Source organism: Perca flavescens, chromosome 7 (genome assembly GCF_004354835.1).
Source record: "Perca flavescens isolate YP-PL-M2 chromosome 7, PFLA_1.0, whole genome shotgun sequence".
Lineage (NCBI taxonomy): Eukaryota > Metazoa > Chordata > Actinopteri > Perciformes > Percidae > Perca > Perca flavescens.
Genome location: NC_041337.1, coordinates 18,487,067 through 18,513,097, shown reverse-complemented (window position 1 = coordinate 18,513,097; position 26,031 = coordinate 18,487,067). Strand labels below are relative to the sequence as shown.

At 40.6% G+C, this 26,031-nt stretch overlaps 1 protein-coding gene across 1 annotated transcript in view; it reads right to left on the bottom strand.

The window, feature by feature from the left end:
• Positions 1-7,095, bottom strand: part of LOC114558530 (protein FAM19A2) — a 52,970-nt gene extending 45,875 nt beyond the window's left edge. Inside the window, exon 1 of the mRNA XM_028582590.1 lies at positions 6,996-7,095. Within this exon, the coding sequence (XP_028438391.1) occupies positions 6,996-7,095 (100 nt within the window). The remainder of the gene's footprint in view (positions 1-6,995) is intronic.
• Positions 7,096-26,031: the final 18,936 nt, after the last annotated feature.

Sequence of the window (26,031 nt, the reverse complement as noted above, 5' to 3'; positions counted from 1 at the left end):
ATATGTAGGCCAACAGGATTCATCCTTTCATATGTGTAAAATATCAGAAATTATAAAAAAAAAAACATTAATTTGCAGGTGTTGCTCACAATAATCTCCATGACTTAGTGTTTACTGAACTAAATTACATACAGTGCATTGAGTGGCAGCATGAACCAGTTTTGTGTGGGTTCAAGCTATTAGATAGGCTACCTGGCTGTGTATGGTGTGTGGGGGGATGCGTACATGTATGTGTGTCTTTGCTGCTATAGACATGGAAAGCAGCACTATAGAGATGGAGACTGATGACGTGTAAATGGCCCATCAGCTCAAACAAAAGAATACAGATGCATGGGTTCGTGGCGTTTGGTATGGCGATTATATTACCACTTAAGTTTTAACTACTTTAAATACGTATAGGTAGGTAGGTATAGGTCCAGTGGTTCCAAACCTGAGGATCAGGCACCTCCAAAGGGTACACAAATCAGTTTTTGGGACTTTCGGCTAAACTTTTCTTTTTTTGTGAAATATTGGATAATTGGACATCTTTTGGCATCTTATTTAGATGAAACCATCTGAGAGATTGTTAGGGATAATGTCTTATTGGTTGAACTGCTCTGAACAACATTGACATCTCAAACATAACAATCCGTGGCTACGTACGTGGAGACAAGGACCCTACGCCATAGCCTGACATGCACCTCTCGATAAATTGTGCGCCGACACACGTTGCTCAGCTGTGACTTGGTAGCGTTGCATTTCCCCCTACTCATTTCCTGTTTGTCGTTCTCCATAAACAACATAAAATCAAGGAGAGGGTTAACCTTTCCTGCTACAGATACCTCCCTCAAGTAAAATACAAGTACCACAGTACAGTAATACAGTAATTGAGTATATGTACTGCATGGCAGAAGGGGTGCCGTGTTTGTGTAGTTAACTGGGTTTTTAAAATGGCAATTTTGTAATTGTCTTTTTTCTTATGTTTACAATGTAACTGTATGTATCCTATGTATCCTATTTGCATTAATTGTAGTTAATGTCACCTGTTTTAATAATAAGATGATATGAACTTGCCCTGGGGTTTCTTGAGGCATGCACTTTGGGATAAGCTACAATACATTTTAAATACACAGTGAAATGAAGATTATTTTTTTAGTTCTTTTCTTCTATCCTTGTATTATTTTCGCTATCTTTTGGTTCAGTCAAAAATATGTCTTATCTGTATTATAAAAATAATTTGGGGGTATATACTGTTTCAAAAATCTCTGTTCTCTTGTTGTAAAGCTGCACTTGACTTTATTAGCTGGTGAGTTGTACAGTAGTAGCTAGCAGAACAATAGTATGGGTCTAAGGTGTGTGTTTATTATGAATTGGCAAAAACATTGCTAAGATTGCGGGTTTACAGTCTAATTTATAAATTTCTCCCTCGGCCCCCGTCAGGCAACACAGGTACGGGAGGTGTGGATGAAGGCAAACAGTCCTCACAGCAGTATAGCACGTAGTATCCCATGACACATGTGGTTCCCAAGAGACTCCATGCTGTAAAAGTCACACTCACTTTTGAGTGATCAAATCAAATCCCTCTCTATATTCTACACCACTCACATGCTCTAACTGCCATTTTACTGTGACTTTCACACCCTAGCTGTAATTCTTATCTCCTGTCATGCTCTTCATATTGTATGGAGGTTCATGAAGTTCACTCAATGAAGGCAATTTCTGTTCTATTTGTTTATATGAACTGCTTTATTGTGTGAATAGCAAAAGCTTATCTTTATATTGCCGCAAGACAAGAGTAGCTGGATTTTAGTATATCTCATTTTTGAACATTGTTTTTTTAAAGTAACAAATGACATACCATATGTATTTGCTGTCTTAGGAAGAGCTTAACAGAGTTTATTATACACACAACAGTGTGTAGTACCAATGTGCACGGAGTCTGAGCATTCTCTACACACACACAAACTCATCATTCAAATGTCACAGCCATGAACTGGCAAAACGCTGAATTGCCAAAAAAGCAGCACAATTCAAATGTTTGCAGTAAAAGAGGGTAACCTCTCCTCTTCAACACCATAGAACAACATACTTCATCTCATCCCTATCATCAGACAAGCACATCGATATTCTGCAAACCCCGGTTTACGTTTGGCAACGTTTCTGTACATCCAATGCCAAAGTTTTTACAATTGTCGCTTTCTTCAATATTAGAAACTACATCTGGAAAGATGGTGGTTACTATTAATAAAAAGGTGAACATTAACTCCAGTCTCCTGAATGAAAGTTGGATGTACCTCCTGTCCACCACCCCAATCTCAACACCCTTACTACTTCCTGCATTAACACTCAACATTAATTCGACGTAAATCGTGAGGTGCAATATGAACGTAATTCCTCTGTATGTTGTGGTGGTTTATCCAAGAAGAATTGCAAGACTGAGTGACAAAAATGTACTATTTTGATTATCTGTGTAACTCCTAATAGTTAGTTGATTTCATTAATGTGGCCTCTCTTTCTCTTTTTCACATCTATGAACATAAACACACTCTGCATCTCTTGACCAGTGAATTAAAAGTGGTAGGGAATGCTTGTCAGCATGACAAATTTCACCATATGGAGCTGTGTTGTACACCGAACATGGAGTGCAGCTTTACTATGGAGTAGCCTTTAAGGAAAGCAGACAGCCTGTCTCTGCACATCACACTAGAGAGCCTCTTTGAGTGGGCACGCATGTAAGCGTGTTTGTGTGTGTCATACTGTGTGCATTTACTGCAGGCCTGTGTGTGTGCCTGACTGACTGCACATGTCCCTCTGAGCTTGTGTGAGAGTGGTTTAGCACATGCATCTTAGCATACCTAAACATATTTGTCCTTACATCTCAGTTTCTACTGCTTGGCAGAGAGAATGCCTTTCAGAGTAAGTTCAATTCTTACCAGCCTCTAATCAGTGTCGATGTATGGGAATTGCAGCCTATAGACTGAGAATCAATGACTCAACAGTGTGTGGTAAAGTGATCAGCATAATCGCTGTTCCGCTTTACTTCAAAATCCAAGCCAAGCTGTTTTTCCAAGACTATTGGCAAATCCACTGAGACGTTTAACCATGGTCCAAGACATTATCTACAAATAAGATCTCTTCATTGCAGGAGATCTGTAGTCCACTAAGAGTGTCAGAGCTCTGTGGTCTAGGTATAAAGCCTGTAATTTTCATACAGTTCTGTAGTGATAAATCATGTGAATAAGAGAAAAAGACAGGAGAATGGATGGTTTAACAAATGGAGAGGCATCTTTTTCTGTTCTGGCTTGAGAGATAAAAATCTGAAGAAAAGGTGAGCAGAAGCTAGGCAGGCACGTACACACACACATTCACACACATACGCATGCTGAGACTTCTTTGCCACTTCGCAGCCCCTTCGACTTTTCTCCTGAGGTCGCCACAGCTGTCTTGTCAGCACTTGCCTATTGAGCTGGTGGCAAGATCACACGCACACACTCACGCACACAAGCACGCACGCACACACACACACACACACACACACACACACACACACACACACACACACACACACACACACACACAAAATAATGAAATGATGACGATGATGGGTAATTCATTTTTCCCTGCAAACTGCAGGAAAACTAAAACATGATTGAAAAATATCTTTTTAGGACTACAGCAAGAATATAGATCTGCAAGACCGGTATGCATATAAAAAGAAATACAGGTTAATATACAGCTATTGGCTAGCAGTTAAATTAGCATGGGCATTAATTATCAGTTTTAGCACAGACGGAGCATTCAAATCTGCACACAATTAATTTGCTCTTGCTGTTTGGGTTTTTTAAAATCAGGATATCTGCAGTCAGCTGTTTGGCTTTACCTCTTATCAAGCAATAACACGCAAACTGAGCTCAGATCAGTGTCTTTTTTCAGTCTATTCCTGTCAATTAGACACCTGGAGTCACGACAGTCTCATAATCTGCGGCAGATGCATACGTATTGTAACTATTCACTTCACAGACTCTAGTGACTCAGGACAAACAATGAAGACCGCTATCATCTACATTTCTTTTTGACTAAAACTAACATTTTTGTGCATCTTAATAATAACTGGATTTTCAAGATGTAGACATTTAACACATTGTGCAAATACAAATATAATATTCGATTGAATGAATTCAATATATCACCCAGCCCTAACGTACATACATCACTATCTTTGGTATAAACACAGCTACAAATAGAGTTAAGTTATAGGAAGGAAAGGAGGAGAGGAGAATGTAATGGCAGCAACCATCATGCAGTAGGCTACCATTTTCATCAGAGCCGAATTTAATGACTTAAGTCACTCCCTCAGCCCAATTATATTACAATTAAGTTTTATTTACATGCCGTGTGTGTGTGCGTGAATGCGTGCATGCGTGCGTGTGTGTGAGCGTCAACCTTGGAGTGACCTAAGGGATCGTATTTAGTAATTATCTGATTACTCGTCTTTTTTTTCCAACTCAGACAACTTGCAACTGGATAACGCTGTAACTCCCTAATTACAACTTATTCTACAATCAATCACCCATTAACGGGAGCACACAGACGGAACACATGCCCAATCACACACACAAAACTGTGTCAGACTAAAATACTGACACCAGCGTTACAGCCACTATTTAAGAGGATAGTATGATAAAATAACCATGACACAATCTTTAATGACACAAAGGCAAAACTGCTAAACTTTTTCTAATCTTGTGACTCTGGTGGCTTCAGTGTTTTCGTTGCTTTGTGCAGACCTCAGCATTTCACTAAAAGCCCGGTGATGCACCACAATAAGAGAGCATCTCCACATGTCTTTTCACCATCCTTTCATTTATGAAAATGTTTGTCCTTGCCTTGTCAAAAATCTCTCTCTGAGAGGAGGAAATAATGCCTGGCAGTAAGACAACAGCAGAGACAATCTTACACACAAACAGAAAGAACACACACACACATACAAAGACGTGGTTGTAGGTACTCGCATTTCAGCAAGGACACGCATATTGTACACACACACAAAAAAACGACAGAATGCTGAAGGACATGCTCATGATCCGTCTGAGATGCTGCGTTGTTTCTAAAGAATTAAAGAAAGACTCAAACTCATCAATCATTTTCCCTTTGAGTCATCCACTAATGGAACATCCGTCCAAGGCAGATGTTGAGACACACAATACACTGACTGTAGCATAAATATCTTTGGCATCAGTGACGTTGACACGCTGTATCAACAATGACAAAGACAACCAGTTCAGATGAAGGGCAGCTGGTGTACGCCACTTTATCACAACATGAAAGCCAAAGGCGGAGCTTAACATTTTCAGGCCATCACTGCCTTTCATATGTAGTTAAACCAAAGACAAGATCCACTATCATCACTTCTTGGTCGTATCCTTAGGTGATTTGTCATTGTCCATTACTTATTTTGGTCAGATATGTTTTTTAGCATGTTAGTCACATCCCTGGTTCTGTCTTCTTTTTGCTCCACAAGTCTGAAGGAGCAGGGTTCAATCATTTACTGGCTTATTGACCATGTCTGTAACGTTTCTGCATCTTTGTTGCAAAAGTAACTTGGAGGAGGACCACATGGCTTCAGGTGCAATTTCGGCTGATGTAATCAACACATGGGTTGTTTTTTTTATTAATCAAAAGACAGACGGATTGATTATATCCACCGCCATTGGCGTAATATGGTTGGACAAAATATTTGAAATATCTTTTAGTACAGTATAATGTAATGACACCTCCACTGGCTCCCTGTCCCACAACAGATTCATTTCAAACTCCTTTTGTTCATTTACAACTACAATGAATGAGAGGTGTTTATTTTTTTGTCCTCCATATTTACATACAAGAGAGGGGCAGAATATTAAAAACACCTCTGAATATAATGCAGTCCAGTACAATACCATCACCAGCCATAACCTTATTGTTAAAATATTTAATTAAAAACAATATTTAATTAAAACTTCAGTTGTATTTGAATGTACTGTATAAAGGTATACCTAATAAAGTGGCCACTGAGTGTAAGTTTTATGAAGATTGTATTTATTCTAGGTTTATTGTATTGGATAGCATTGGTTGTAGCGAGATGTACCTTACTTACTGACAATTTACTCTATTGTTTATATACAGTTACTGCAACAAAATTATCACATGATAATGAAATGCATGACATACAGCCAAAAAAAAATTAACATGGAGTTTCACCTCTGACACATTTTCAACATATTCTAAAAATTAAAAGCTTCACATAGATACACATAGGCGTTCATATTCATACTTCCAACCCAGGACTGTCTGTAAGTAAACAGCACGACCTCCAGCACATAAAAAGCTTGTATTCATATACAGGTAGCAGGTACGTTGTGCTCTCTATGAAAGCTTTTTTTCCCAAAGGAAGGTAATTTTTTGTGTCACACACAGGTGATCATTGTAAAGCCAAGAGGCGAAGATACCCAACCTTCACATGAGAAATGAACTGGAAAGCAGTAAAAGGCCTCTGGGCTCAATCATGCTAGTGACTCAGCCACTTGGCTCACATGGGAGGGGTATCACGCAGCCAGGGATTTCTAATCAGGCTTACTGCTCGCTATGTGTGCTATAACCTACCGGCATTTTGGAAAGACACCCCACTCTGATGGGGACTGCAAAGACGTGAAAGCCCCTGAACTGAAAAGACCTTTCTTGTTGGATTACTCATATTCCCCTTCCTTTTATTAAAGAACTTTTTGTGTGTTCTTTCTGGCAACCAGACTCTGTGTGTCTCATATTTTATTGTGAATCCGACCTCTGCATTCCTTCGGGTGGCACATGGCCTATTCATTCCAACTTTACAACACGTGAAAAGAAATTGTCTGCAGTGGTAATTCATTATATATACAATACCATGAATGCTGCCCACAGACACTGACCAAGTGACAGGAATATGTACTGTACACACACACACAAACAAACACACACATGATTGGCATACATCTACGTACCTGTGTGGCTCCTGTGTGCCTGTGTGAGGAAGGCCAGACAGAGGGACAGCAGTAGGCTCCACACACCTACTCCGCAAATGCTAGGACCCCGTTCCCGCATTCTGCCAGAGAGAAACAAAAACACACATAAACAAAAGAGTACTTTGTACATTGCATGACTTTTGTCAACTGTTGGTGTTAGGCCTATGTAAATGCAGATATGTTCCCTATTACAGCTTTTTGACAGTGCAATATCTCTACATCTACTTCATTGATTGGAACAAAATTTTGTATTTTGTACAGACATTTGCGATTCCCAGACAATGAATTCTAGTAATTTAAGCGACCCCTGACTTTTCCTCTAGCGCCACAGGGAGCTTGACATTTGTGGCTTTGAGTGAAATATCTCGACTATTGGATGGATTCATTCATGTTCCCTCCAGATCGAATTGTAATAATGTTGGTGATTCTCTGACTTTTTATATAGCACCATCATCAGGTCAAAATTCTTTGTTTAATGACATGCAAAACTAATATCATTCCCACCAGCCTCAGCTGTAGGTTGTGTTTAGTGCTAATGTTAGCATGATAACAAGCTGAACTAAGACTGTTAACATAGTAAACATTATGTTAGCATGTTATTGTGAGCATTTTAGCATTTAGCTAAAACAATGTCACAGAGCCAATAGCACAGCTGTAGACTCTTTCGTCTTGTTAAAGCACAAATGTTTAAACCTTAGACAATTGTCTAAGATAAAAACATATAGACATTCACACATACCCTACAATACAGAAAAGAATATTATCCAGAAAAAAATATTGTTTACTGCAAATACATTCAAAACAGAAGGGGAGATGGTAACTCAGAGAGAGGGAGAGACAAGGAAAGAGAAACAGAGGGATGAAGGATGAAGTTAGGAGACTATCATTACTTGTAGGTTTGGAAACTCTCTGTTTAATTCTCTATCTTGGCAGCAAACAGGAAAACAATGTCAAAACCAAAGATGAGCCAAGTTCTGTTGATATGGTCTACATCATTGCTGTCCAGTGATTAACTACTGTGTATGTGTTTGTATATTTGGATGGTTACAAATAGATAGCATATGTTGAGAGTAAAGAGTACTGTAATCCAAACCAAAGCAGTGCAAAGCTTTTACAACCCTTCTCAGGTCTGACAAATGTCTGTCTGATGCACACAAAAACTCACAAACAAGACAATAAAGCTTCTAATGAAAACAATAATGCATTTTTATAATAAAAGAACAAAAGGCTAATAAAAACAGTCTAATAAAAAAACTAAACCAACCAAGAATTCTGTTTTATTATAAGTCAGCAATGTAATTTTAATAATGGATTTTATTTGTTCATTATATTACTCTAGGAATAGGATGCAAACAATGATGAATAAACACTCAAATACACACAATCTTTTGATCATGTCCCTCTCTTTGTGCAGTTGCTGTCAGGTGTTTGCATCGAAGTGGTGAGCAGAGATGCATATGATTAAAGCACTTTGTATTCTGAGCACCGAGTAGGACGGAAACTTGCACAACAGACAAACACACTCGCTTTCTCCACCAGGGAAACTGTGTTTTGTCAATAAGCTAAGTGTGTGTGTGTGTTTGTGTTTGTGCATGTCTATGTCCGTGTCTGTGTCCAGGACTGTAACACAGATAGGGAGACAGTGGTATCATCAGCCCTATCATGGGACCTATAACATTTTGTCTCAATACCATTCTATTTACTCCTTTGAGGAAGATGTAAGTGTGAGTGCAGTGTGTGTGTGTGTGTGTGTGTGTGTGTGTGTGTGTGTGTGTGTGTGTGTGTGTGGCAGGAGAGAGAGATGATCCTTGGAGAGAGAAAATAGATGGAATAATGCACATTTTAAATATTATTACTATACAGAATCTGGATGGAATATTGGAAGGCATTCAAGCAAGTGTGTGAATACATAACAGCAGGAGGCTGTCGAAGCAAAAGCAAACATGTGAGACTAAGATACAAAATTAGGAGAAACTTTACAACCCTTTTTAGATTGAACACACCATGTCAACATGAAAATAAACAGGAAGTGGGTACATCTGAGTAATCGGTAGGATGTAGATTTGCAGGGAACACTTCAGTTCAACTCCATAAACGATACTAATACTACTACTCTGTATTGTGTATTGATGTCTTTGCACCTCCAAGAGTGGATTTTTGCCTTTAGATTTCTTGATGTGAAGCCCAGATTGGAGTGAACATGATGTTGCCTTGTACTTCATTAATTTTATTTTTGCAGCATTAGTCATTTTTTTCTAGAAAAACATAAGGCTGTCATTACAAAGCACACTTGACTGGGAAGTGTGATATAATAACTCAAAAAGTGGATTTAGTGTGACGTCACCCTTTCAATACTTTTTATGGTGGTTGATTTACTTTTCCAGTGAGCCAGCAAAGGAGTGGCAAAGAAAAAAAAAATGTGTGAAATACTTTTGAGCAGATATGTGATGATGTAAGTAAAACAAAACAAACTTTCCAGGTTTGTGTGAGAGTCTGTGCAGATTAACTCAGTGCAGATGAGATTATACACATGCCTGGTTGGGTCTCAGTATGTGCTGCTCTGTTTATTTGTGCACGTGTTTGTGTGTGTGTGTGTGTGTGTGTGTGTGTGTGTGTGTGTGTGTGTGTGTGTTAAGCCCGGCTTGAGTTCTGGGTGTGTGAGTCATCTGACTATGCAGCCATGCATTTCTAGAGCTGGGAGAAGCTGCAAAGCCAGACAGCTGAGCCAAGGCTTTCTCTGGTTAGAGGGCATCAAACACACAGAGAATCATACACGTACACGCGTTATTGTCGTTTTTTGTCTTTTCTCGCATTCATCCTCACTGCTATATCCTCTCCCCCCACCCTCGCTCCTCTTCTTCCTCCTGTCCACACCTATGCTCTGCTAGTAGTAAATAATTAGGAGACAAAGCAGAGACGCGGCCTGCTTTCTCTCCAGCTCATTTAGACACACAGCAGTGTTTGTGATGATGCAGTGCCACTTTATTTTGGCTGGTTGTTTGGTCTGTCTGCCGCAGAAATGAGTGGGTGTGCGATATAGAAATGGATTCAGAAAGGAGCAGGAAAAGAGAGAGAGAAAAAGGAGGGGGGAGGAGTGTGTGTGTGTGTGTGTGTGTGTGTGTGTGTGTGTGTGTGTGTGTGTGTGTCTGTCTGCCTGCTCAGGAACACAGGGTTCTGATCAATACCATCTTAACAGCTTGACTCTCCATCAGTATCAAACTCAGCAGCCGATGGTGACTTGTGCACACACACACACACACACACACACACACACACACATCTGCACAAACTCACAAACAGACACTTTTTTTGATAAACCAAAATAACTACTTGAAAACTGATTGCGTGCTAACTACTTGACAACAATTGTGTTCACACTTGATTACATCTGTCTGCATGCTGTTCCCATGCATACATGTTGAGAAAATGTCTGCATGCAGCCCCTTCAGGTACTGTAGACATCAACTACTTGGAGCATATATGCCGGTATGAAAAGGTAGATAGATAGCAGCATTGGATCCTGTAACCCTTGATAATATAGCTTTCATTAACCGAACACAGTAGCAAGAGAGAAAGGAAGAGCTAGAGGAGAAAGCAATAGAGTTGGAGATAAGAGTGGTGGTCTCCGATGAGTTCTGCAGTCTGTTCCATCCCTTTAATTAGTCCCATTGGAATGCCTTCCCCGCACTATGCTGCTGATCAGCTTCTCCTCTATATCGCCAGTCTGTATTTGTGTGCGTGTGCGCGTGTTTGAATGCATCTCAGCTAAAGCCGGACAGACATCTCACGGGCATATGAGCTCTGGTTGATCTCCCAACGGTCGATGAGAAAAATGTAGGGGAAATACATTAATATTCAAGGAGTTTCCATTCCATGAGATATGCGCCATTTGGAAAATGGGATGCCTGTTCTCTCTCTATCAGTTTCTGTGGCAATTAACATGAAGTGGGTTTTCTGTCAGAAGATGTATAGTGTGACCACATTATTACCTGAATCTGTGTTTTTTAATATTGAGAAATGGTTTCAATCTGTGTCAGTGAAACAATTTGTGAGTGAGAGTAAATTGTTTTGAGGCAGCAGGTTGCACCGCTAGAGTATAAACCACTTTGAGGGTACTTTCACACTTTACAGTATTTGTTTGGTTTGGTTAAAACAAACTCTGGTGCATTTAGTGCTCTGTGTTCAATTGGTCTGGTTTGAAAGCTTTCAAAACCTGCACCTGCACCATTCTACCCTGGAAATCCAGAGTTCTCGCGAGAGCACAGTTTGAATTTGCTCAGCGAGTCACTCTGGCATTCAGTAATGATGCTCATTAACTATGCCCTTGTAGCTGAGCTGCACCAATCACATCGGTGTATCTGATATAGGCGGGCTAGAGGCGAGCTAAACAGATGACAACAGCGCTGCGACGTCAAAGTCATTAGTAAACATTGCAAGATGGCTACGGATGAACCCCAGTTGTTTGAAACGGCTTTGGCCGCTACAATGAACGAGTTAGACTTGGCTTTTTATCTAAAAGAGGAGCAGAAGACGGCGCTCAAATTGTTTCTTTGCAAGAAGGACATATTTGCTTTGTTTTGCCATCCGTTCTGCATTCTATCTAATTTCCATAAGGGGGTGACTCCACTGGTTGCAAAAAAACCCTCAGTTTCTATAGAACTCTTCTTCTCACTTGATTTATTACCTCAGTAAACATTTTCATAATGAGTGCATGGCCTTTATTGCTAATTTCAAGTCATCTTCAATACAGCATGATGTTCATTTTGTAAATTATAGTCCCATTTATTTAAAAATTGACGATAAAGCAGCGGATGCTTTAGAGGCGTGGAAACCTGTCAAGACCTGTCAGGCTTAACAATGCATATCCATGGCACTGTGTATATTAAAATAGCTTGAAAATTGGATTCGCCTAAAATGTATTGTTCAGCATTATGCCAACCAAGTGTTAGCTGGTAATTTGAGGGAAAGTATGATTTTCTGTACTGCCGTACATGCAGTTGTATGGCGGCAGTATCTACTGTAGAGGTCCGCGTTTACCTGCCGGTCAATCTCCACTGGATGACTCGCTGCAAAGCACAACCACAGACAACAAGTGGCAGCGAGACGTATCTGTATATGTGTGTCTGTGTTTGGGGGCGTGTTTGGGGGGAAGGTAACCTGCACATCACACCCAGACGCCACATGAAGAACACTTTACAACAGCGGGGGGGACTCTTTTCCTGCTATTGTATTAAATTGCTGTGAGCTGGCAGAACATAATGTAATCTTGGAGATTATTCTTTCACAGCGCTGTGCAATGCGAGAAAATCTCAGAGCCGAACCGGGTAGATACATCAGCTTTCATCAGACTCACCCTGGGTTAATTAAATCTACTGCTAACTTTCAACACTAATAATATTACCGTCGCCAAAATACCGAATCAAATCCATCCAACAATCATACGACACAAGACAACGTCTCTCTCTCTCTCTCTCTCTCTCTCTTTCTCTTGCCACACACACACACACACACACACACACACACACACACACACACACACACACACACACACGGTCCGGTTCTGGTAGTTGATGAAGTGCTGATTAGCTCTCATAACGGGCCAGTTGAGTAGCACACTGCCATGAGTCCATGATGCTAATGTCTGATTACTGCAGATTTTCATTGTGATATTTTGGGAATCTGCAGCGTTCTCTGTCAGGTAAATATAGTAGCAGAATGTCTTCCTCTGATGTAGACTTGGTCTACACTGTAAATCAGTAGTAGGCTATACAGTGGAGTTGCATATTAAGTGGTTTGGTGCCTTCTGTAAGTAATTTTGGGGTACAATTTGGTTTTGAAGAATTCTACAAGCAGCAATACCACAGGCCAACCAATCTCCCGTTCCACGGGGTTTGGTTTCTGCCGAACCTTAGAATTTTTTTCCACCGAACCGAACCCTACGACGCCGCCGTTGATTACGGGAAGGTATTTACGTCAATGCAGTAGGCTGTGAGAAAGTGAAAATGGAACTCGCGAGCAGAAAAAGCGCCACCCGGCAGCACCCCCAGCCAAAAGAAGGTGACCCAAGCCAAGCCACACGGCCAACCCGCTGTGCCGACCTGTTCCACGGCGGCAAGGAACCCAAACAACACACAACATCGTTGCTGCCAAAACACCTGCGCGTGAAACATCCGAAAGAATACGAGCCGTGCATGAAGGAATCCACAGACAGGAGCCAAAACGCAGCAACCCCAGGTACAGCAAAGGAAGTACAGTCACAGCTAAAAAGACAGTGCCTCTCCCGGGCTGTCAGCTGTTCTCTTGGCAAATGAGTCTCCCTACAGTGGGAGTGGAGCGACCGAACGGCCGGCTGCTGCTCGTTAGCTAAGGTTAGCTTTCTAATTTCACCCACCCAACATGCCTTCATCATACACTGGTTAGCGAAAATTTGCCAAACTAAATTGTCACTCATCTGGCGATAGCGATGTGCTTTCCTATGATGTGAAAAGAGCATGTGAATTCAACATTAAGTTGTTACATTTAACTATTTTAGAGGCTGTGGACGTTGTTTACTTCATTAATGTGTTTACTGTGTTAATGGACTGAGGATGGGAGTAGAATTCGGTATTCGGTTTCGGATTCGGCAGAATCTTAACCAGTGGATTCGGTATTTGGCCAAACCCCAAAAATCTGGATTTGGTGAATCCCTAATAGTGACCCCATATTGCTGTACAAGACGCCTCTTTTTCATCCTGCTTCTAACTCTGAGTCATTATTTATAACTTGCGGTTGATTAGCATAATACTAATAATGCTCATAATCAAATTTGATTTATACTACAGATGGTCCTGATGATGCAGGATGGCAATCAATAAAACCATCCTGTCGTACATGTAAGACTCTATAACTTCATGTGTACTACTCTTGGTTGGTTTGTAAAAAGTCAACTTGACCTCCTGGACCAGAACTAAAAGATAACAATGTTTAAGTTGTTTCCTTTCCAAATTTCACTACAGGTGTGAAAGCACTCTAAAATGTTTCCAGTGCTATATTGTGTTATATTGTGTTGGGTGTAATTTTATCATTAAATGTGAGAAAAGACTTCTGCACCAATTAGTGGTGAAGCCGTTGATACCTACAAGCTGTTACCGTGTTTGTGTATGTTTCTCTGTCTTTGTGCATGATATGAACATTTGTATCACTATGAATTAGCAACAATATATATGGAACTAAGAATTCAACAGAGAAAACTATCTCTGACCAACTGGCACTATGGCTAAGGTCATCAGGATACTTACCATAGCTTGCTGTGCTATTCAACGTAGTGGTATCAAAAGAAAATGGAAGATATTGTCTGATATTGTCAAGAGGGTAGCAGAAAGGAACTGAAAGGTGACAGAGAAGGTAGAAAGGAAAGATGAAAGGGGACAAGTGCATAGAAGGAAAGTGAGGAACCAAAGAGAACGGTACAAGGATGGAGGAGAGGAAAGGAAACAAAGGTTCAAAAGGAGTTTTGTGTCAGTTGGTATCGAGACTCGACTATTACTTGGCTGGCAACATTGGTTGGTAGTTCCAAATATTTTACAGCTTGTTACTTTTTCCCATCGATCAGTAGATTACATCTTGTGAATGTACTGGAGCTGGAGAAAACCCAACCAGATGGTTAGTCTAACTAACTGTTAGTTGTTTTTAGCTACGCTAAAGCTGCATGGCTCTAGGGATGGCAACGTGAATCTATCAGTTGGTGGTCAGTCACAACCCCACTTTAGTCCAGGTGCTCATTTTGAGACAGTCTCCGCCGGAAAAGTGACAAGTGTTGCACTCGGTTGTTCACATGAAAAGTGAAATAGTTGTGTCAATAATGCAAAAAAGAGAGCTAGACAGAGAAGTTCAAACCCTGGCTCTTTTCTCAACTCCGTACAGCTGACCAATCACAGCATGAAGTGAGTGTGAATGTCGGATCGATGGTTTCAGAAAGTTACAGAAATAGCTGATATTTCTATATGTTTATAAGTAAACTTAAATTTTGCTCAAACTGGGTGAGACAAACACTTGCACACACATGCAGGCACGCACGCATGCAGGCACGAACGCACACACATACACACACACACACACACACACACACACACACACACACACACACACACACATACTTATTTGTGCCAAACAGGTCAACTTTAAAGGTCAAAACCTCAGGTAACTTGAATAAGAAGACACTATACTTGCTATACTAGAAGAAAATAAGCCATGAAAAGTTGCAGGTGTGTGTATGTGTGTTTCTTTTACCTGTACTTAATTTCTGCAGTGGTACAATAAAGGTGTAGTGGCTAAATTGGCACACAGCAGTGGATGAGAATGGATGGAACACAACAGCATGATGATTTGTCAGAGTAAATCTGTGTATTCTTGTGACTTAATGGACGGGTTTGTTTTGTAGCTTGAGTTAGAACTGTGGCTCTCCAAACCTAATTGCAACCTCGGGAGGTTTTGGCTTGATTAGGCCTCCCTGATCCTGCCGGGAGCGTATGTGTGTGTATGTACATGAGAGTGTGTCTCATGTGTGTTTCATTAATGAAATCCACAGTTTGGCCTTTGTGGATAAACTCACTCCATGTGACCTGTGGAGAAAGCCAGAGGCTCCAAATTAAGCCTCCAATTTAACAAGCATTGCGCAAACTGTGTGTGTGTGGGTGTGGGTGGGTGTGGGTTGGTGGGTGGGGGTGTATGTGTGAGTTGCGGGGAAATAGGGAGGAGGTTGGAAAGAAAAGGGAGAGAAAATAAGGAGTGGGAAGCGCTTTTGGCCCTCTCCTCCAATCCTCAGCCTCTTATCACTTTTTCACTTGTTAACTGTATTCTATGACTTTGGCAGAGTGCACATCCCAGATTTGACATTCCCATCTTTCAAATCAGCTTTTGCCTCCTGCTACATGTGTGTCCCCAACACATCCCTAAAGCTCGATTCGACCCAAGGGTGTCACACTCCATCTATCTCCCCCCCTCTTTGCTCTGTCTGTCTGCTGCTCTCTGTGCTAACCTGGAGAACCACTGTACCGCGAAGAAAATCCTGATGTCACTACAGATCCATCGTCCACACACGACACAGCCACCCCTAAAACATCCCCAGGTCAAACACACCCAAAGACACACACACACACACACACACACACATACACACACATATACAGAAACAACTGCAGAGTGCGTCTGCTGACAGTCCAGATCCAGGTGGTAAACGCAGTTATGTTGTCTGAGCCTTTCTATCACCCACAAGTCCAACAGCATGAGACAATAAAAGAAAAAGAGAATTGCCAACCCTCACCTACAGGCGCGAGCTACACGATAGCTATAAACTGGCTTAAGACTGCAAAAATAACATCAAAGTCCCCTCTCCATAGAATACACAGCACACCACTCTCATATTTATCTATCACATTTTGAATACACTTCAATTTTCTGCAAGGTTTTTGGGCAATGACAAAAAACACTTTGAACTAAATAAACAAATGCAAAGTAGGGATCTCTAGAAGCTTTAGAATTATATTAAAGAGAAATGCAAATGGCTTCCACTATGTGGTCCCTGACGCAGGGAGAGAGGGTAGCGTCAGGCATGGGAGAGCACCGACGAAAAAAGAATCCAGGGGGGAAGAAATGGCTTCTTTAATTCAATTGCAATCCAGTTTTTTAACTTTTGTAGCCTTTTGGCTGAGATTATCTAACTGCTAGCAAAGTGGAAATCCATCCCAATGCTATAAGCTTTTGTTGACAAATATAATGGTTGTTCTGCAGAGAGTAAGAACAACCGTTAAAAGTAAAACATTTTTTCTGATGATGTTGCTGAACAAGCAACATTAGGAATTGAGGCAGTTCAGTAAAAGTCTCATCAAAGAGTATAAAAACAGTAGATGCTCAGATGCTTTAGGATATCTTCCTGGACTGTGAAGGAAAAAGGGTGCAGCTAAGCTTCCTTGTTTCTGAACTCACTGACAGAGGAAGAATGCAGGTTCTACTTTTCCAGCACACTTTAATAGGAGTCTGATTTCATCTGTCCATCTCCCAGACAGACAGGTAAAAGTGACCGGTGGTAAAAGCACTTTCTCTCTCTCCCTTCCTCTCCTCTTTATTTCTTTCTCTGCTCTCCTCTCTCCCATGCCTCCCAACTTAATTTTTCATCAAACTGTGATTTTCAGAGGACTTGTGCTTTTTTTCCTCTCCACCGCCCTCAGCTGGTATATTTAGATTCTGTCTCTGCTCCCCGTCCATTTCTCTCTCTTTCTCTCTCTCTCTCTCTCTCTCTCTCTCTCTCTCTCTCCTGCTTTCACTCATTACTTTCTTAATCATTGACAGGAATGCTTTGCTGGTCAATTTCCCAACATGTATCTTCATATTAGACTCATGATTAGTTAATGAATTAATATTTTTTGAAAATGAAATTAATCGGCAACTGTTTTTATAATAAATGAACTAAAAACACAACACCGAATCTGTCAGCACATTGATTAAGACCCGGAAATATAGGGAAACACAGTGGATATTTGGCGTTATTCTTGGCATAAAAAAATATTTGTCTGGCCTGGCAGGGGTATGGTAATAGCTATTAGGTAATGGTATGGTAACAGGTAATATGTTGTTATTGTAAGTTAGAAAATACGTTGTTGTTTTTTATAAAGGCCTCAATTTGGCATGTGAGAAGTACGCTGCAGTTCCGGGAAACTTTTTTTTATTGTTTTTATCGTTTCTAGTGGGTGATCATTATATTTTTTTTTTTTTTTTTTTTTTTAAGATTATTTTTTAGGCATTTTTAGGCCTTTAATGACAGGACAGCTGAAGAAATTAAAGGGGGGAGAGAGGGGGGAATGACATGCAGCAAAGGGCCACAGGTTGAAGTCGAACCCGGGCCTGCTGCGTCGAGGAGTAAACCTCTATGGGCGCCCACTCTACCAACTGAGCTATCCAGATGCCCAGTGATGAGTATCTTTGGATCATTCCTGTCGAGTGATGTACACATGAAATATGATGTTGTCATAGAGTCAGCAGGTTATTCCTATTTGCATTTGCAATGTGATTTTTGATGAAATGCTTCAATCAGGTGCCAGGTTAAACACACACACAAAAACACACAGCCTGCTTAGAGGACATCTCTCATGTTACTCATTGGAGATTACGAATTGAAGTGGCCTATAAGAACACATACACACACACACACACACACACACACACACACACACACACACACACACACACACACACACACTTAGAGATCATTTAGAGTTCATCCCTGCAGGACAGCACTCTTAGACACTTTGAAACCAACACCTGCCACTGGAGAAAACACACACACTCAAAAGCACATAGAGAGCACTCAGTGTGGCAAACTCGCACGCAATATTTGGTTTCAAATCAGTCATGTTGGGTTATACCACGAGCTGCTGCCATGTGGGAACCTCAAGAATGTTCAATCTGAGCATGAAAAACTTCATCCAGAACTGGATTCATCCATGTGTGTCAGTGGAGGGCTGCCAACGCTGCTGGTTATAGTTTATGAAGAAAAAATGTGGTTGAGAGAGAAAAAGCGATGGAGCAGGGTAAAAGTGTATTAAGGGAGTCAACAATCCACTTTTCCTGTTGTTTTTTTCATTTTAGAAAGAAAGAAATGATTATCAGTAGGGGTGCACAATTCAGAAAATGTCACGATTTGATTCGATATCGATTTTCAGGCTCAAGATTCGATTAAAATCAATTTTCAATTCAAAAACAATTCTCGATTAAAAAAACGATTCACAGTATGTAAATGTAGTTACTTTTCCCATGCGATTGCAGTAGACATACAATTAATAAATATAATAAATTTAAAAAATGGAATTCTATGAATCAATTTTGAATCGGTAGAGCTTGAATTGTGATTCAAATGTGAATCAATTTTTTTGCACACCCCTAATTATCAGTTATGTAAGTAGATGAGAGGCAGGAGGTCATGATTAGTGTCCAAGCTGCCCTTAGAAACTTCTGCCTCAGTTTAATGAATACTTAAAGAGGGGAAAAGTGCAAGGGATATGGTAAAAGGGCATTGGTGCATCTTCTCTCCCTTCCTCCCTTCCTTTCTTTCCTTTCTTTTTTCATCTCTTCTTCTTTGACAGATTAACATACAGGCCAGGATTTTAGTGAGAGATCACAACGGGGCGTCTCTCTGATGGCTTTAGTCCTTTCTGGTCTCATTCTGTAACTCTCCTAAATTCCCATGGTTCAGACCTATTTCTCTGCCCTAAATGCATAATTTTTTGTACATGAAGCATCTGCTAGGGTGGTCCCAGTAGGCCCATGTGTAAGAGGCTGACAGACACACCCACACACTCATCACTCAAAAATAGCTGTGCTAACAGTCCCCATAGCACCTAGGAAGTATCTTTAAGGGAAATGGCAACTGTCTTCATACGTTAATGTTTCAGCTGTGCAAGTTTGTTAAACGTTACTGAGGCAATAACAAGAAGCAGTGGGACGTGAGCAAAAAATATAATATAAAATGTGAGAACAGATGCAGATTACTGCAGAGGCGATGAATCATGACAATAAAAAGGTGGGTTGCTGTGTGAACCGAAACAAAGTCTGTATTTAGGTGTTCCCACATTAGGACAGGCCTTTATCAAGAGCACTTCTGTTCTGTGTCTGGTACTGAAGCCGCACAGATAAAACAATAAACTGGAAGCTTTGAGACAAATTCAATCTGTAGCGACTGTAGGGTCCCCGGTTCAAGTCTCCGTGCGGACCCTGTACGGAGTGTGTTCTGATAGCTAGAGAGGTGCCAGTTCACATCCTGGGCACTGCCAAGGTGCCCTTGATCAAGGAACCAAACCCGTAACTGCTCGGGGTGCCTGTCATGGGCAGCCCCCTGTAGAAATATTTTTATAAACTAGATGTGTTATTTCAGAACTAAAGATGTATTCCTTGCACCATGTATAGACTTGGGAAAGGATTATATGTGTGTCTCATTCTACAGCTCAGAATAATTTGCACTAGACAGGCCTCATAAGGAATGGTTAGATCATTGGCCACACTATTAGTAAAACAGAATTGTGTGTGCTTGTGGCTATAGGTATGTGTGCCTCTGTATGTACTATATAATTTTGTTTACATGTACGTATCCAAGGATGTCAGGTTTTTCTTCCTTTTTCTATGCATGTATGAGCTTTTGAGCATGCGGAGGGACGGTGTGCGTGTGAGGGCTGAAGGATCTGCCAGGGAACGGGACTGAGAGAGAAGGATGACGCCTCTTCAAGAAAGATATAAAACATGAGGGAAATGTTCATATGTGGTTCATAATTTGACAGAGTTGTAACTTAAATGCTGGACTGTAAAGTAAACTTGCTTAACTGAACTCTTAGTCTCAGATTAATCCTTGTGTTCTGGCAAATGTAAGTCCGACGAAAGAAGACGTGGGAATTGATAAATTATGGAGTCAGATTTGACAGGCCTTAGGGCCTTATTTTAGATATAATTCCTTACACCCCTCACTCTGACATTTCTCCATTAGTGCATGTATAGGTCCTGGGCCTAACCCTAACCCATAACAAAACAACATAGTGAAAATTTTTTATTTCCCCTTGCAGATTCAATTAAGTATGTCTTAATCTTAATATTAAATAATAAAATGGAAATACTGCAGATAAAAGCAAAGAAGGAGTTGTCAATATGAATGTACACAAAATCTCTGTTGGCATGACATCAGTGTTTCTATAGTAACATAACTCTTGGTGTATTGGCATGACAACAGAATTACAGTGAGAACACATCAATACAAAACTGGCTCTGGGGAAGTAAAAAGCATGATTAAAGCAGGTCTGTTTTATTCTAAACACTACGCACTGACTATTCAATTTCATATAGTATGTTAAAACATAAAAATAACTACAGTTAATCACTTCAAAATGATTAGTTGTTGCTACAGTATGTAGCTTCATAACTAAGCAATATCAGTAATTCAGGGTGTTAGATGCTTGTTTGTGTGTGCATTGATGCGCAAATACATGTATTTATTATAATTACGTCTCACAAAAAAAAGGTCTTACAGGAATGTTCACTACATTTCTTGATAAAAAAAAGCAACAAACAAAAAAAATCAGACTCTCATGTATTACACAAACGTCATCCCTTTATTTTTGTTTGTCTCTCCTTCCCAGATCCCTCCTCATTGCTTTCCTATTTCACCTCACAGCCTGTTACACATAACTTATGCATGCTGTTTCATACAGGTTCCCATGATTTGGTGTGTGTGTGTGTGTGTGTGTGTGTGTGTGTGTGTGTGTGTGTGTGTGTGTGTGTGTGTGTGTGTGTGTGTGTGTGTGTGTGTGTGTGTGTGTGTGTGTGTGTGCAGAAGGGGTTTTGCTGCCATGGGAAAGCATGTGTGCCAAGCTGTACTACATCTGCGCATGTGTATATACATGTGTGTGTGTGTTGTTTTTGCAACCAGCAGCCATAGACAGCAGAGCAGTAATGGTGTATAACTCATCATAATGATGCAACAGTGAAGCAGCAGGTAAGGTCAACACAAGAGACAGTGGTGGAAGGTGAAGTAGACTGCCACATCTCACACACACACACACACACACACACACACACATGCGCACACGCACACACACACATACGGACACACTCATGAATGAATCAATTCCGAACAAACTTACCTCTAGGCCCATAAACATACCCTGCCAATCTCTATATCACTCCCACAACCCACACCCACATTTGCCTGCAACCCATTATTTTATTTGCCTGTCCTTTTTCTTTCTCTCCAATTCTCCATCCCTGCTCCTCTTTTCCCTCCACCCTTCATCCCTCCTCTTCTCCTCCCTCCCTCCGTCTCATGGTGATATTGTTCGAGGTCAGTTGACGCCTTGAGGAAGAGGGTTGATGAATAGATCCATGATCACTGGCTGTAATTACAGTGTCAAATGAACTGTTAGCTGTCCAGCATGCGCATGTTCTGTGTGTGTGTGTGTGTGTGTGTGTGTGTGTGTGTGTGTACGTGTGTACGTGTGTACATGTGTGCGTGTACGTGTGTACGTGTGTACGTGTGTACGTGTGTACGTGTGTATGTGTGTTCTTTCCAAATGTGCTAGTCAGCTCCCCACAGATGCAGTTGCCATATCAGCATACACAACAACAGATGGGCCAGTTACACACACACATACACACACACACACATGCAAATCCACACATGGGCATGCAAAACCCCTGTCTCACGTATCATTTATCATAGTCTGAAGTAACATAAAGAAAATGTTAGAATATATATAACTGTACATGTGTCTGTGTATTTGAATGGGGAGCTGTACAGGCTCAAATGGGAACAGACAGGTTAGTATCTAAACACTTAACCACAATACATCCTGTCTTAGCAGATTCAACTCAGCAGGACTAGGCCAGTAAGTCTGGCAGATGTGGAGTTTTGGCACACACACACACACACACACACACACACACACACACACACACAAAAACAACTCCCATCACAAGTTATTGCCAACAGATCAGGGTGAGCTATTGACTTCTACACACATCCCTCCACCAGACATGATAATGGAGAGCTGAAGCCTCTGGGGCAGGCAGATCAGCAGCTGGGCTGGCAAGAATCACAGGCAGACAGACGGACAAACAGAGAGTTTATCTTTTTCTGGTGGGTGAAATTATGTCTCTTTTTGTTTCTGTCTCACTCATGGAGAGGTAAGAGACAGAAAAAAGCTCTTGAAACTGGTCCAGTCTACTCTTGAGTATTATATTAGAATTAGAATTTATTCACATAAGTCAAAGTTTAGGTCTCAGACTAATGTAAGGCTTTTATCTACTAATAGACGTTTTTTCTTAAAGCAGTACTTCACCCTCAAAATGACCATTTTCATATAAATTACTCAATGAGTGCGAGTCCAGACAAGTAGTGCCCATGCTCAAGCGGGAGACTGTTTGTGCAGAAGTCCTTTAAACCTGCAATCATTGATTTTTTTTGGCTACTCTGGGACAGTGGAAACAAGTTGTGAAGACGTTGATATATAAGATACTTTTAAGTTGATATGGTGAACTTGTTAGCAAACAGTTGCTTATTTACACAGCTGGCAGTTATGGAGCAACATTATCATTTGTTTGGAGTTGGGTTTCTGTCCACCTGATCAATATAAGTCCAACATTCACTCTTCTTTTAGCTCTGTTTTTGGGTTTCTACCAACTTCTGAGGGAGATATCTGTCTCTTTAACTGCTAAATGCTCCATTTTGTTTACCAACTAGTTGCTAACAGTGTCTGTATGTTGTTTGGTGCTGAGCAGGTAGTGTACAGTGGGTTTTTTAAAGCTTTTTCACTGAAAACAGCTGTCTGCTGTGGCTGAAAACAACACGGTGAGAGTGAACCAAAACAGTAAAGTTGCAGGCTGGAGCTGAAACTCGTAATAAAGCTTAGCTTCATCACAATGACTGATCTCTATCACAATGTCCTTAATACATTTTTATAAAAATATTGAATATAGTGCTCTAAGCTCTGCTATATACCAACATATCTGTATTAGAGGCAGAAACAAGCCAGTATAGAGAGAATTAGACTGTTTCTGCGCCTGAGATTTCGAGTGATTTAGTCTTCTACATCCTGCTAATCTAGGCCGACATTTTCCTGCACTGTCACTGTAAGTTGAGTAAATCATCTGTACTGCTTGGCCTCATGCACATGTGCCTGCAAGACACACACTCACATATCTATGTTTCCATTTATGCGTTATATGCGCAATATGAAAAAATTTACATTATCGAGGCAAGACACCTAATCAAATTCAGAGCTGCATCTGGAAGAAGAGGAAACATGGATACACATTCACTGCCATGTGCGTGCGTGTGTGTGTGTGTGTGTGTGTGTGTGTGTGAGCCTTCAAGTGTGTGTTTGAGCGTGTGCATCTGTATGTGTGTGTGTGTGTGTGTGTGTGTGTGTGTGTGTGTGTGTGTGTGTGTCAGAAAGAAAGACAGACAGAGAGAGAGAGAGTATGTGTGTCTAGTTGGTATTCCAGGGTGGCTTGTTGTGAGTGTGGTTTCCCACAATTCTTATCAGAGTTGTGATCACAGGAAACTGGTCTCCTCAAATGGAACACATCCCTCCTTCACATCACACACACACACAGACACACAGTCATCCCTATGTGTTTCTGTTCGTGATTTCTTCCTTGAGTCTAAGTCTTATTCAACTTATAACCCGTTGCCGAAACACATGTAGCCAAGAACATGAATGCAATATGGAACAATCTGAGGTGAGTATGTCTGTCTTATGAATATATAAGCATTTTTTCCTTTGGAAGTCCTGCTCAGAACCAGTGGAGGCATTCAGCCTGGGGACGGATAAAACAATTGCTGGCTTAGAAAATTGAAAACAAAGAAAAGAATGCTTTGCCAGATACAAAGTACAAAGGAGAAGAAGACATGTAATATTCAGTGGGAAAAGTAAAGAGGTCGACATTTTGAGGACTGGTGGGATAAAGAAAGGGTAAAAAAAAGCAACAAGCAAATGGCTGCCAGGTTGTATTTCAGTTAGCCTCTTACACCCTGCACATTCCCTGAGATTGAAACACTTGCTTTTATTAAGAAATGGTCTTATTGGCAAGCCAGTGATGTACTAGAGTAACTCAAAGTGGAAAAGCTGTGTATTCACTTAAAAGCAACACAGCACTTCAGTAGCAGTGAGGTAGATCTGCATGCTGATATGATATGCTGAGCAATGCATCACACAGCAGTTCATGCAGAGGTAAAAAAAAAAAAAGAAAGTGACAAGAAAATACTGAGATAAGAAGAATCTTGTTCAAAATCTGGCTTTGCTTCATTCTGGGAAATGTGTCCTAGTTAGCATCCTTCTGCTCAGTGTACACACACACATACACACACACACACACACACACACACACATTTATTGCTGCTAATGAACAGGCTGCTTTCTCACATGGGATTTCTGACCCTATATGTTTCTTTCTTCCTACCTTCACTACATCCCTCTATCCCTTCTCCCCTCCCTTCTGCATTCCTATGACAGCTTCTCCTCTCCAGGGTTTAGATGTTGGACGTGTGTCATTCACACGCAGACTGGCAAGTTGTGAACCCAAACACACACACATTTGGTGCAAATAATACACAAAACGACAAAGTACTTTTCCCAAAAACAATTTAAATGTAATGTAATACAGTAATGCGATACATTTGTGCTTTCTCACACACACGCATGCATGCGCGCACACACACACACACACACACCCACACCTATGATCTGAGGTAATGTTCAGTCACTGAATACATTAGCACAAGTCAGTATGACACCTTTTGTAAGTGACTGAGCTGTCACCTCTGCATCTGCAAATTGGATGAACAAATAAATCTTTCATTCTCAAACATCACAGGCTATTTGAAACGCACTAATCCCCGGATCTGTAATGTATTCATGTTATTCATCTTCACGCTTGCCATACACAACCCCTCTTATTCAAATATTTGTTTTCACATCCTTTTAATCAAATTTGCATGGATTGATTTTTAGAATGTTTAAAGCATTGATTCTCTCGCCTATGGAAAGCTCATCAATCCGTTTAAAGACAGAGACACAATTGCGTCACAGTTTAACATTGTATCGTTGTGATATGTGTGGTAATTCAAGCAACTAGTTATTTCTCAGTTTTTGTTGCAGGTCACAGTTATGTTTCATCAAAGACTTACAGCTGTGAGCATCAGTGTCAAACAGCCCTACATTTTGAGGCAGACTTCAAACAGTTCATTTTTAGTCATTCATATAAGCTGTTTTACTCGGAGGCGGAATATGATAAATTGTTCAAGCCAGGTTAAAAAACCTTTGAAATTATCTGGTGCATGCAGATGTGTGTTACATAAATAGGGAATAGAAAGAAAGCAAATTGGAAAGAGAGAATGGATCATCAGTAAACACAAAGTAAAAACTGATGAAAACCTTATCTTTAGTTCAGTGAACAAACTATTTTTAATGAAAAGTAGCTAAAGCCTGCTCAAAAAAGTCAC